The sequence below is a fragment of the Gadus chalcogrammus genome, chromosome 21, assembly GCF_026213295.1.
Source record: "Gadus chalcogrammus isolate NIFS_2021 chromosome 21, NIFS_Gcha_1.0, whole genome shotgun sequence".
In the NCBI taxonomy this organism is placed as follows: Eukaryota; Metazoa; Chordata; class Actinopteri; order Gadiformes; family Gadidae; genus Gadus; species Gadus chalcogrammus.
Genome location: NC_079432.1, coordinates 4,331,100 through 4,343,135, shown reverse-complemented (window position 1 = coordinate 4,343,135; position 12,036 = coordinate 4,331,100). Strand labels below are relative to the sequence as shown.

The 12,036-nt window shown below is 44.0% G+C and overlaps 1 protein-coding gene across 1 annotated transcript; it reads right to left on the bottom strand.

The window, feature by feature from the left end:
- Positions 1 to 3,173: 3,173 nt before the first annotated feature.
- LOC130374324 (visual system homeobox 2-like) lies at positions 3,174 to 9,788 on the bottom strand. The gene is made up of 5 exons (XM_056581041.1): positions 9,365 to 9,788; positions 9,049 to 9,139; positions 8,320 to 8,443; positions 5,019 to 5,199; positions 3,174 to 3,957 (listed from the first exon to the last, which is right to left on the bottom strand). The coding sequence occupies exons 1-5, from the start codon at positions 9,786 to 9,788 to the stop codon at positions 3,599 to 3,601; spliced, it is 1,179 nt and encodes a 392-aa protein (XP_056437016.1). The 3' UTR covers positions 3,174 to 3,598.
- Positions 9,789 to 12,036: the final 2,248 nt, after the last annotated feature.

Below are 12,036 nucleotides of genomic sequence, written 5' to 3'. Positions count from 1 at the left end.
TGTGATAATCATCTCGGACCCCAGAAGTGAGCCCCTGGGGCCTGCTCCCCTAGCCCGGGGCCTGTGTGTGTGTGTGTGTGTGTGTGTGTGTGTGTGTGTGTGTGTGTGTGTGTGTGTGTGTGTGTGTGTGTGTGTGTGTGTGTGTGTGTGTGTGTGTGTGTGTGTGTGTGTGTGTGTGTGTGTGTGTGTGGGAGAGAGTTTGTCTCTGTCTGAAGCTGAGAAATTGGCTCGCACACACACCAGCCCAACTGTCTGGCCAATCTGTGCACTCTGGGGGCAATATGTCACGTTTCTAATAGATGGAGCATGTGGCAGGGACTGGGAGGGATTGAGATGCACAAGGGCAGGTGTGTGCGTGTGAAAAGTGACACAGCTGGTTCTTTTTATTTTTTGTTGGTAATCCTAATCTACACACACCCCCCAGGCGATTTCCCATATATACTGCACACACACACACACACACACACACACACACACACACACACACACACACACACACACACACACACACACACACACACACACACACACACACACACACACACACACACAGGATGACCAAGACTCCTCCTCTCTGACCACCGTTTGTGTGATGGTTCCCATGGCCGTTCCCATGCCGGCCTGTGATGTCCGCAGGGCAATGCAGGGACCACCTGTCTCTGAAACACAGACTAATGAACCCTTTTAAATCAACCAGAGACATAGATAGACAGGCTTCAAAGCATAAACAACTAGTTGGCATGTGCTGATGGTAGAAAAACTAACTGTTAGAAGTTGTAGTTCTTCTGTAGGAAAAGAGATGTATTGACCGTTTTAGCTCCAAGTGTCACTAAGGTTCATGAAATGACGTACAAAACTCTCATGAAAAACAATGATCTAATAAGTTTCCGGCACACCCGCATTTGGTGACGCAAAAACACAAATGTATTGCATTTTAAATGAACTGACCAAAAACTAACGACTAGTCAGAACCATCATGATACCCAGATTAGTCAATACCCTTTGACATTGAAGTTCTGTGCGAAACCAGAGGGGGGGGGGGGGTTCAGTCATAAAGGCCAGGGGAGGCTGCATGCATGCCCCTGGGACCCATATAACTTACCTAGCGTATTAAGCCACTCTCCAATGTGTGCAGATGTTGCTCTGCGAATTATAGCCACGTTAAGCACATTAAACCCAATTAGGTTTTAGAGAGGGGTAAGCTATGTGTCCGGTGGTCCTAGCGACCTGCGCTATCTGGGCCACCAGATAAATCCGCTAATAGCATTAACGAACGAATAAACGCTGTGCCGCATCCGAGTTTCTGTGTGAACCGTGTCTGTTTAGCCTATAGAGTCGTCCTGGTCGTCACTTGTGGATCTAAGGTTGAGCGTCGTGTCGCGCTTCACTTTCAGAGCCGAATGAGAGCCTGAGGGACTCAAGGTGTTGTTCTCTTCCATCACAGAAGGATAAAAGCGCATTCATAATTCCATAATTGCATGCTAATTCATGGTAATAGTTTTGTATCTGTATTTAGAGTGTTTGTGTCTTTGATTAAGTATGAGGAGATTCATCTACTTAGCTTGTTTAGTTTATAGTTGTATTTATAATCGTAAATTGCCAGCTTTAGATATTTTTATAAAGCCTATTATTAATATTATCTGTTCATCAATTTGTTGCTAAAACAATTCCCCTAGGATAAATAAAGAAGGACCTGAATCTGAATTATGCATAAACTCACGTTTATCATTATATGCAGGTTATATTTGCCCCCATCAAACCAAAGTCAATAATAATGCCATTTATTCATAATTGAAAAGGCTACCCACCATAACAACATAATCCGTTTTGCTGAAGTAGGGTATTTAGGTCATATCTGTGTCTGTAATTCACAAGCTCATGCTGCTCCGATGTTTAATTAAGGTGAATTAATTACAGTTATTTACCACGTGTATGTTAATTACAACAGCTTTGCTCCATTTCAATAAATCTAATTTATTGGGATTGTGATGGGAATCCATATATAGGGTCATCTATATATGGGACCTTGGGTGCCTTTCAAAAGACCTTGGGTGTTTTGAAAGGCGCCTCTAAATTAAATGTATTATTATTATTATTATTATCTCATCCTGCCCTTGTCCTCAAAAAATCTCTTTCACTAGCGAAAGCTTGTTGATCTATCATGGTTTCCTGTAATGATATCACAAAGTATATAAGCAACAGTCATGTATTTACAAACCAAAACATGGACTCAATGTTATTCAGCAATTAATACTCTTATAATATAAGTTATGTTATCACTCATGTGACAAATCTACAATAGCTTCTTTTAGACATTTTCATGACCATGCCATTCAACTAAATAGACGGCTTGCATTTGATTTGCCTCTTATTGAGGCATGTGCCGGTTAGGATGTTCAGTTGTAAAATGAATGACAAATCTGTTATCCCTTAATGTTGATCGGGTCAGCCCTGCCATCAGTATCCAAAAAGACAAATCTGAGGCCTTATATGATACACCAAGTATGGCTTTCCACCGCAGTGAATTACACCCAGTGTGTATGGTGTGTATTTTATGAGTCGTCTCTCCCTCTCTATAGCGGAAGAGAGGGCCATAAAGATTGACAGAGCTATAGTCTGGACGTTCACGTTCAATTAGGCAAATGTCGTTTGGCAGCCACATCACATCTGCATTCTGCAATATCACAGTGGCTGTTGCTGTGAGGTCAGTAGATGGTGTTAAAACCATTGGGGAGATGGGTATGAGAAGTAGCCTACAACGTGTGTGTGTGTGTGTGTGTGTGTGTGTGTGTGTGTGTGTGTGTGTGTGTGTGTGTGTGTGTGTGTGTGTGTGTGTGTGTGTGTGTGTGTGTGTGTGTGTGTGTGTGTGTGTGTGTGTGTGTGTGTGTTCTGAGAATAGATATATGCAATTCCATTTGTATTGATTGTATTGGGCTTTGCGTGCTAGATTAAATGGATGTACAATGGATGTCCCTTTTTGAAATGATGAACAATCATCTCGTCAAATCGTTGGACATATATCTATATATTTATTTATTTTATCTCAGTCTATATAAGAATAACTGATATTGGTTCGGTTGGATACCAACAAAGCCTTAGCTATTTGGAACAATACTTAATAAACAAATAACAAAATCATTAATTAGAACAATTTAGAAGATTTTATTTGAGCTACAATTGCACTTATACAGAGACAAACAAGTCATTTTTCATCACACATAGGCCTAACCATGTCAACTGTATTAACGCTAATTTTCAAAATGTACAATATACAGTATATACAAAATGAGGGTTGGGGATATGGCGGTTTGAGTCATCATCATGGTGCTACTGCATGTGAAGATCAACATAGTTCAACGTAACCCAAATAGGCCTATGTTAGCTTCAACACACTTGAGCTCAACATAATGGAAATCCTCAAACTAACTTGGACACATGAACAGGATTTAAAGTTCAATAGCTAACCGCCATCTTGTGGAATACCTCCCTGCATTTGTCGATTTATGTAGCTGTAGAAGGAGTAGGAGTTTGAGAAGGAGGAGAACGAGAATGTCTTTGCCCGTCACAAGGCCCGTCCACCCCGCGGTAACCGCGTGTTTCAGTGCGTCAACTGCTCTGCCGTGTGTTTGTCCTCCGCCTCGGGACTCCCCTCCCTCGTCTGTCCGCTCGGCCTCTCGGTCTCGGTGGGACTCGACGCGAAAGGCGCGGGGGATCTCCGGATCTTGGCGCTGTGCTCCTGGGCCTTGGCTCTCAGGGCCGCGATGCTGTTCTCCCGGAGCTCCTCCTTGGAGATGGAGACGGAGGGAGGCGGTGCAACGCGGTCCTTCCTCGGCCTCTCCTGGTCTTCGGACTCCACGCCTCGCTCCCCCGGCGCCGGATCCTGCAGAGGCGTCTGCGTGCTCTTGGGTTTCTCCGGGGAGGTGTGGCACGGCGTCTCCATCGACTTCTTGTGCATGCCTGGAGAGAGGAAACGGTACCGACCGTTAGATTATATCAATAGAGACAAAAATAATAATAAAATAATCCATGTTTTTTTTAGTCTGAGATTGAAGATCTAAAAAGTTCAAAATATCTTTGGATGTTGCAAGTTGATAATGGCTTCTCTTGTTCACGTGATTGAAATCTATTTATTAGTTTATTTATTAGACTGCAGTTTGACATTAAAGCAGAGTAGCCTGTGGCTTACACAAAGTTCAAAGCGAGTAAAGACGTTATTGAGGGGGAACAAGAATCTAACATTCAATTAGAGTAACTTCATTGATTTAAAGGGAATCAATTGCGAGTCTCAAAAGAGAAAATCAGAGTTAATCGGTCTTGATAAAGTGGGATTATCCTCAGATCGACCGTCTCCTCTTATTGGCCGGGTCAAGCTTGTGTAGGCTGTTAACATGAGCAGCGATTGGCTCCTAAACCCTCCTCAGATGTGACATTGATTTACTCACATGCACCTTTACTCCATAGTCCATACAAAGGAAAGGTGTAGATTACATCAGATAATAGGAAATCTATGAACAAGATTTAATTTAGTCAGCAGTTTCTTTTTTTTTGTTGATGACAATGACTGAAAAGTGCCACAGAATTCCTGTCTTTCCCATTTTAAATATATATTACAATAGTTATCGATACATAGCCTATATCAAATATTTTTCACCTATACTTCAACAATAGCCTACTTCTGGTAGGTAGGCTTGTTTTAAATGACTTCTGAGAAGTTCTGATGTAGAAAACGTGCCAGCAGTAAACGTAGAGACATTTTGTGATTGCTGGATTGTTGGAAAGCTACAATATTATTTATAGGCTTCATATTCTGTTTTTCTCTTTTAAAACCCATTTTCGAAACAGTTGAAGCATACTGCAAAGGTAGTTATATGTCCCAACATCTTGTCCATATAGTGAAATTTGAATCACATGCCCAAATGAGTGGACGGTTACAAAACAAACAAAATGTAAATACTGGCTTTTGTATTTCTTTGGTTATATCCGATATTTTTTTTTATCTGAAGCCTGTAGTGCCTTACCAAGCAGCCAGGGGGCGCAGGAGTCCACGACGCCTTCCTTGGCGGACTTGAGGATGGACTCGGGCAGCGGGATCGAGTGGCGGACCATGGCACCGTACAGGCCGTACTCGGCCATGACGCTGCTGCGGCCCCAGCACTTCTCCCGCTTCCTCCACTTGGCGCGTCGGTTCTGGAACCACACCTGGAGGGACGACATGATTGGCTGATTAGGACTCGGTGGAGCATTTGGAGGGATTTTGGAGAAGGGGTAGGAAGGATGGTGTGCTGGCAGAAGGGTCTGGGTTCGATTCCCCGTGTCCGCACTAGTGCACCTGTAGTCATCCATCCAAGATCTTCCCTATCGGCTCATCAATCAGGACTCGTATCTGAATTCACTGTACCGTACCTTGGACCTAAATGGGTCTGATACGTTGTGGTCAATTGAAGCTAAAGATAATCCTCATCAAAATTAGGCAACATTGAGATAGACCGAACGATAAAGGATGAGATCATCAAAGCAACACTAAAAAACGCAAAACCAAGATTTTTTTCTTTTTGTTGGATGTGAAAATATAACCAAGAGCCATGATATTTCCATTAGCCTATTTCTATTTGTGTGTGTGTGTGTGTGTGTGTGTGTGTGTGTGTGTGTGTGTGTGTGTGTGTGTGTGTGTGTGTGTGTGTGTGTGTGTGTGTGTGTGTGTGTGTGTGTGTGTGTGTGTGTGTGTGTGTGTGTGTCCCTCCCTCTTCGCTCCTCTAGTGCCAAAATTGATTCCCAACGTGCCGGGCTGGAGCTCATGAATATGAATGAGGAAGAACAGGAAAAATGTATGCACTAAAATGGCTGTGTGCGTGTGTGTGTGTGTGGCGCTGAGGGAATTAAAAACCACCAACGCCAAGCCTTGAAAGCTGTTTGGTGAGATCGAACGATGATAGCCTCACTCCCATAAAAGATCCTGCTCAGATGAGCAATCATGATTTGAACAGTAACTGTGTGTGTGCGTTTGGCGCGCGCGCGCGCGTATATTTATCTATGTGTGCGTATCTGTCTGTGTGTATGTATGTGCGTGTGTGGGTATCTGTGCATTTCTGTGTTGCGTTCGTGTGTGTGCATGTGTATCTGTGTGTGTGTGTATTTATCTGCGTGTGTGGGTATCTGTGCATGTGTGTGTGCATGTGTATCTGGGTGTGTGTCTGTGTGTGTCTGAGTATCTGTGTGAGTGTTTTATATCCGTGTGTTTTGCGTGTATGTGATTTATGAGTGTCTGGATGTGCGTATGTTTACGTGTGCGTGTGTCTGTATGTGTGTGTGTGTGTGTGTGTGTCTGAATGGGTGCTTGTATCTGTCTTTGTGTTTGTGTGTGTGCATTTGCCTGTGTGTGTGTGTACGTGTGTGTGTGTTTTTATCTCTGTGTGCACGTGCGTTTGCCTGAGTGTGTGTGTGTGTGTGTGTGTGTGCGTAGGACTGTGTGTGTGCATGTTTGCCTGTGTGTGCGTTTGCCTGTGCCTGTGTCTATGTGCGTGTTTGCCTGTGTGTGTGTTTGCCTGTGCCTGTGTCTATGTGCGTGTTTGCCTGTGCGTGTGTTTGCCTGTGCCTGTGTCTATGTGCGTGTTTGCCTGTGCGTGCGTTTGCCCGTGCCTTTGTCTGTGTGCGTGTTTGCCTGTGTGTGCGGTTGCCTGTGCCTGTGTCTGTCTGTGTGTGTGTGTGTGTGCGTGAGGAGCCAGTGATCTAGAAGACGAGCCCTGGGGTGAGTCGGGGCTGATTGAAAAATAAGGTAATTTCCACCCGCGATCGATGGGCGACAGGCGTTCAAATATCATGGGAAATTAGAGGGCCTGGAGCGGGCCGGCCAGGGCCCCCTGACCTGTGCTAATTAATTTCTATGTAGTTATCGTTTCATTTCAAGTCTGTTGTCGGCCCCCTCGGGGCCACAAAGTGGTAATTTCCCCTGAATTAACTAATTATCGGCGGCGCGGTCGAAGTGGTGGTTAATGTGGGAGCAGAAGGAGTAGTGAAGAGGAGGGTTATGATGGATCGTGATGAAGGGGAGGGCGGTGGTGGTGGTGGTGGTGGTGGTGATAGAGGTGTTGGTCATGCTAATGATGATGATATTGGTGGTGATAATGATGCCGGTGGTGTGGGGGCTGTTGGAAGTGGTGGTGATGATGGTACTGGTGGTGATGACGCAGGTGGTTGTCGTGGTGATGTTAGTGATGAAGACATTGGAGGTGGGGGTGACAGTATTAATGGACGTGGTGTCGGTGATTAAAATAGTGATGGCGATGGTGATAATGGAAGGGGTGGTGGTGGTGAGAAAGATAGTGGGGGTGGTGGTAATGACGATGATGATGGTGTCGGTGATGACCGGGAGGATGAAGGTAGTGCTGGCCTGGTGCTGATGGTGATGGTTTTCGATGGTTGTGGTGGAGGTGATGGTGGGGGGGGGGGTGCAGTGAAAGCTGTAATTGACAGCTGATTGGGCACCTGTCCATCTGAAGCAGATTCTAGAAGGTTTTCCTCTCTTTGTGCGTCGCTCCTCTCCAGGGGGAACCAGCCCCCCCCCCCATATCCTCACCGCCTAACAGCTACATTATAATTGATATTCACTTCAGTTATGGACTGGGAAAATGGGCTAAATAGTACCCTAATTGATAGATCATTTTGCACTGTTCATGCTGTTATTAGAAACTGGTTCAATTAATGCTTGTTGTTAATAGGTGAATATTTGAGTAGAAACTTATAAATCTTAAATACATTTTCGCATGGTCACAATTCTCTTTCCTTGGGTGCATTCAGAAAGTATTCATGGTTCCTTCTGAGATTTAATTGGACCCAGTTAAATAATATGCATTCATTTGTTTGTTTGTTTAACTTCATATGGTGGAACTGTATCGAAAGTGATCGTTTTCGATTTGGTTCTCCTTATAACAGGAGATTGTAACATATTGACCAGGAAAATTGATAGTGGTTATTTTTTACTTAATTTAGTCTAAGAGAATGATCAAATACAAAATGTGGCTTTAGACATATACAACTAAACGAGCTGCTCGGATCAAAGAAAGGTTAGAAAATAAAAGATAATTAAATAATAAATCAATATGAAAAATGTAATGTATTTTTTCACACCCTGAATGGACACACACACACACACACACACACACACACACACACACACACACACACACACACACACACACACACACACACACACACACACACACACACACACACACACGAACACACACACACACACACACACACACACACACACACACACACACACACACACACACACACACACACACACACACACACACACACCTGTATTCTGTCTTCTGGCAGGTCGGTTTTCATGGAGAGCATCTCTCTGGCGTATACGTCTGGGTAGTGGGCTTCGTTGAAAGCCTTCTCCAGTTCCTCCAGCTGGAACGACGTGAAAATGGTTCTGCGAAGGATTGGGAAGGTAATCGTTATTTTATTTGGATTAAAAATATAAAGGATAAATCTGTTTCATTTTACGTTTGATGTTCGGGCCTAATACAATTCAACGCCATCCGTCGTTATTGCTGTTCAGTATACTGAAGTAAAATCATGACAACGGACTACAAATATAGGCCTTTACGAATTTCAGGAGATCAAGATTATCAAAATCTTACATTTTAAATCATTGTAGAATTATTTACCTCCTTACAACAAGTTGTCTTTGTGTATCAGGAGTGTAAGGCATCTCATTATAATAAATAACTATAAGATGAAAGACTAATAATAAAAGGCTTTAATAATAATAATATTTATAATATTTATAATGACAATAATAAATATAGTATTATATATAGCCTAATAATAATATCAGAAGATGCAATGAATCAATTTTCAAATATGTTTTAACGAAAAGTCAATGGTTTCATTACAAATTAAAAATTAACCTTAATGTAGGCTACTATTATAATCATTTGTATTTTTAATATTGCTGCTATTATTACTGTTATTATTATAACTCATATTATCATCATCGGGTTATAAGTTGTAGTAGATCTATTACGGTTGTACCTGTGACGTCTCTTTTTCCTCTTCTTGTTCTGGCTCAACGACAATTTGGAAAACGAATTATCCCCGGGAGACAGACTCACATCATCCGAATCTGCAGAGAAACACAGTACAGATCAACACAAACCCCATAAACACCGATATAAAACAGTGGCCAACGGTAACGAACAAATAGGCCGAGAAAAATAACCTAGGCCGAGTGTGGGATCATTAGGGAAGATCTACAGGCGAAGCCCCTTCTATAAAACCCCGAAGGGGAGCGTGTCTCTCATGAGGACTTTAACACCCAACACCCCCAGCCTGTGAAGCATCTGCATACCGGAGCTGGAGTGGTTGGTCTCCATCGGCCCCGGGACCCCCCTGCTCAGCGGCTGCAGGTGCACGTTCTGCGCCTCTGACAGAACCTCGAGAAACGCGGGCTGGCTGTAAAACGGGTGTATTCCTCCGTGGCCCATGATGCCCATTCCGACCCCGGACCCCCCGTGGCCCAGAGCCGTTCTGCCCGCAAGCAGGTGCGCCCTGGGCGGCAGAGACTCCAGCGGACGCCTGGTTACCGCGGGCGGGTCTTTATTCAGCCCGAGGATCTCTTGGATCCCGAACCCGGTGCACCTGTGGGTGGGGGTGGGGGTGGGGGTGGTTGTGGCCCCCATCTTGGCGGCTGGTGGATGTGTCATCCCAAGATTTAACGGGGACCCTGCTCTCTTCATGTTAGAGTCCGAAAACATCCCGTTGGCACCTGTCATAGCAGTAAGTCCTGGGTATAGAGTCCCCCTGTGCTCAGACCACGGTGTGTACCAGTCTGGCTCCCAGGAACCTTTTATCCAATGGTTTTACAGCGGCTGGAGGGGGCGGTCGTCTGGCGTCGACCAATCACATAGAGGATGAGGCTGAGTTGAGTTTCACGTTCAACAGTAGACTAAGGAAAGTGAGGGTTAGTTCCGTGGGATGAGACATAGTGCAACCTTAGTTTAACTAGACAACCTGTATATTTAATAATAAAAAATGTCATCGGTTGTTCACGCTATTTATTAGGCCTATCGCTCATTGCCCTCACAGATTGCGGTTGATTATTGTAATCCTGCAAACAAATTGATCCAATTTGTGCATTTCTCCAAAATAATGTGAATTATTTCTTGTCAAATTAATAGTTTTCTTCTTTTTTTTAATTTTATGCCTTCTTAAAAGAGCCTTTAGGTCTCATCATTTGACCATGGATATTTAAATTAAAAAGATTCTGATTCACAAAACTTCCCTCCAATTGTAGCCTAACGTTAGGCCTATATATGACGACCAGCATGTTGCTCTCAGAAATGGTACATCAAAAGAAGAGTTGGTTGAATAGAGTTTATTTGTCTCAAAGCTTTTTATTAAATAATTGCAATGTTAAGACTTCCAAGGGCTATTAAAAAATGCCAAGATAGAAAAATACGTGTTGTTTTTTTACAAACATTACAGCCTATTATGCGAGTCTTACCCAATAATTGGGTTACTTATTAAGCTTCTAACCGTAGCCTTGTAGCCTATAGGCGTCTAGGCCGCTAAATTAGGTTAATTTGTTGAGTAAAAAAAATAACGGACAGACCCTAATATCATCCATTATGGCCCAAATAACGTGTGCATGATTTGCATATTCAAATTATTTGCTCACACAGTGTTTTGTCTTTGCAGTCTGCGCATCTGTTGATAGGCTATGTGTGTGTGTGTGTGTGTGTGTGTGTGTGTGTGTGTGTGTGTGTGTGTGTGTGTGTGTGTGTGTGTGTGTGTGTGTGTGTGTGTGTGTGTGTGTGTGCGTGTACGTGTTTGTATCTGTGTTTGTGGCTGTGTGCACGCTTTCGTGTGTGTGTGTGTGTGTGTGTGTGTGTGTGTGTGTGTGTGTGTGTGTGTGTGTGTGTGTGTGTGTGTGTGTGTGTGTGTGTGTGTGTGTGTGTGTGTGTGTGTGTGTGTGTGTGTGTGTGTGCGGAAGGGGGGGGGGGGGTGCGAGTGTGTGTGTCTGACTTTTATTCGACCATATCACATGGAGAGGAGTAACCTATATGTCTGATATTGAGGACACACAACGCCGTGGCAAACAATATAAAAACAGAAACTGCTCCCGCCAACTTAAATCTGTTTACCTGCTGCAGCGGCCCAAATACCATCAAGGCCTAATTTATGTCAATTTAAAGAGATTTATTTATGAGATAGAGCCTGTTTTGGAAGTGAATTGGAAATGAAGCTCAGTAAAAGAGCCCAAGAGGTTAGGGGCTCCTGTGTTTCAAGGGGCCTCGTTTAGCTGAATAAACGTTTTTGTTTCTTTTTGACCCGAAACGATCCGCATGAAATTAGATAACATTCCATATTCGATTAGAAATAATTCGCCCAACATTTTCGGACATCTGGAGGGAAAATTAGGTGCGGAGACGGGCCCCTCGCATCAATGGGAAGATGCCTTCAATGGAAGCGGAGATGACACGATAGCGCGTGCACGAGGCGCTCATCCGCACGACATGTGGCGGCGCTGATGAATAAGTAAACGTGAATGATCCTCTGGGGAGCGCGCGGACCGGCGGCCGTGCGTCAGGTTGTCACGTTCTGCGCGTGGAAACCGCCGCCCAATTACCGCGACGCAATCTGTGGGCGTGCGTGCGTGCGTGCGTGCGTGCGTGCGTGCGTGCGTGCGTGCGTGTGTGTGTGTGTGTGTGTGTGTGTGTGTGTGTGTGTGTGTGTGTGTGTGTGTGTGTGTGTCAGGACCCTGGCCATAAGGGTATTTTGTGTCTAGAGGGTCACTTGTGGACCGGGATGGTTCCGGAGGTAAACCCCCCCCCCCCATAAAATACAAGAAATGTTAATAGCTTTTTATTTTATTATAGTGCTTTGCATTATTCTTCAAATAGGATCAGTATAAATGTAAGCAGTTTTGTATTTATCTCGCACAGGAAACCTTATATTAATGTAGGTAGCCTTCCTTTAGATTTTTCTGAGTAGCCTCAATATGTTATAGCATCGTTGTGA

Coding starts and splice junctions, on each gene's coding strand:
- LOC130374324 (XM_056581041.1), bottom strand. CDS start 9,788: ATGACAGGTGCCAACGGGATGTTTTCGGACTCTAACATGAAGAGAGCA. Junction 9,140..9,364: donor GACCAACCACTCCAGCTCCG/GTATGCAGATGC, acceptor GTTTCTCTGCAG/ATTCGGATGATGTGAGTCTG. Junction 8,444..9,048: donor AGGAAAAAGAGACGTCACAG/GTACAACCGTAA, acceptor AATCCTTCGCAG/AACCATTTTCACGTCGTTCC.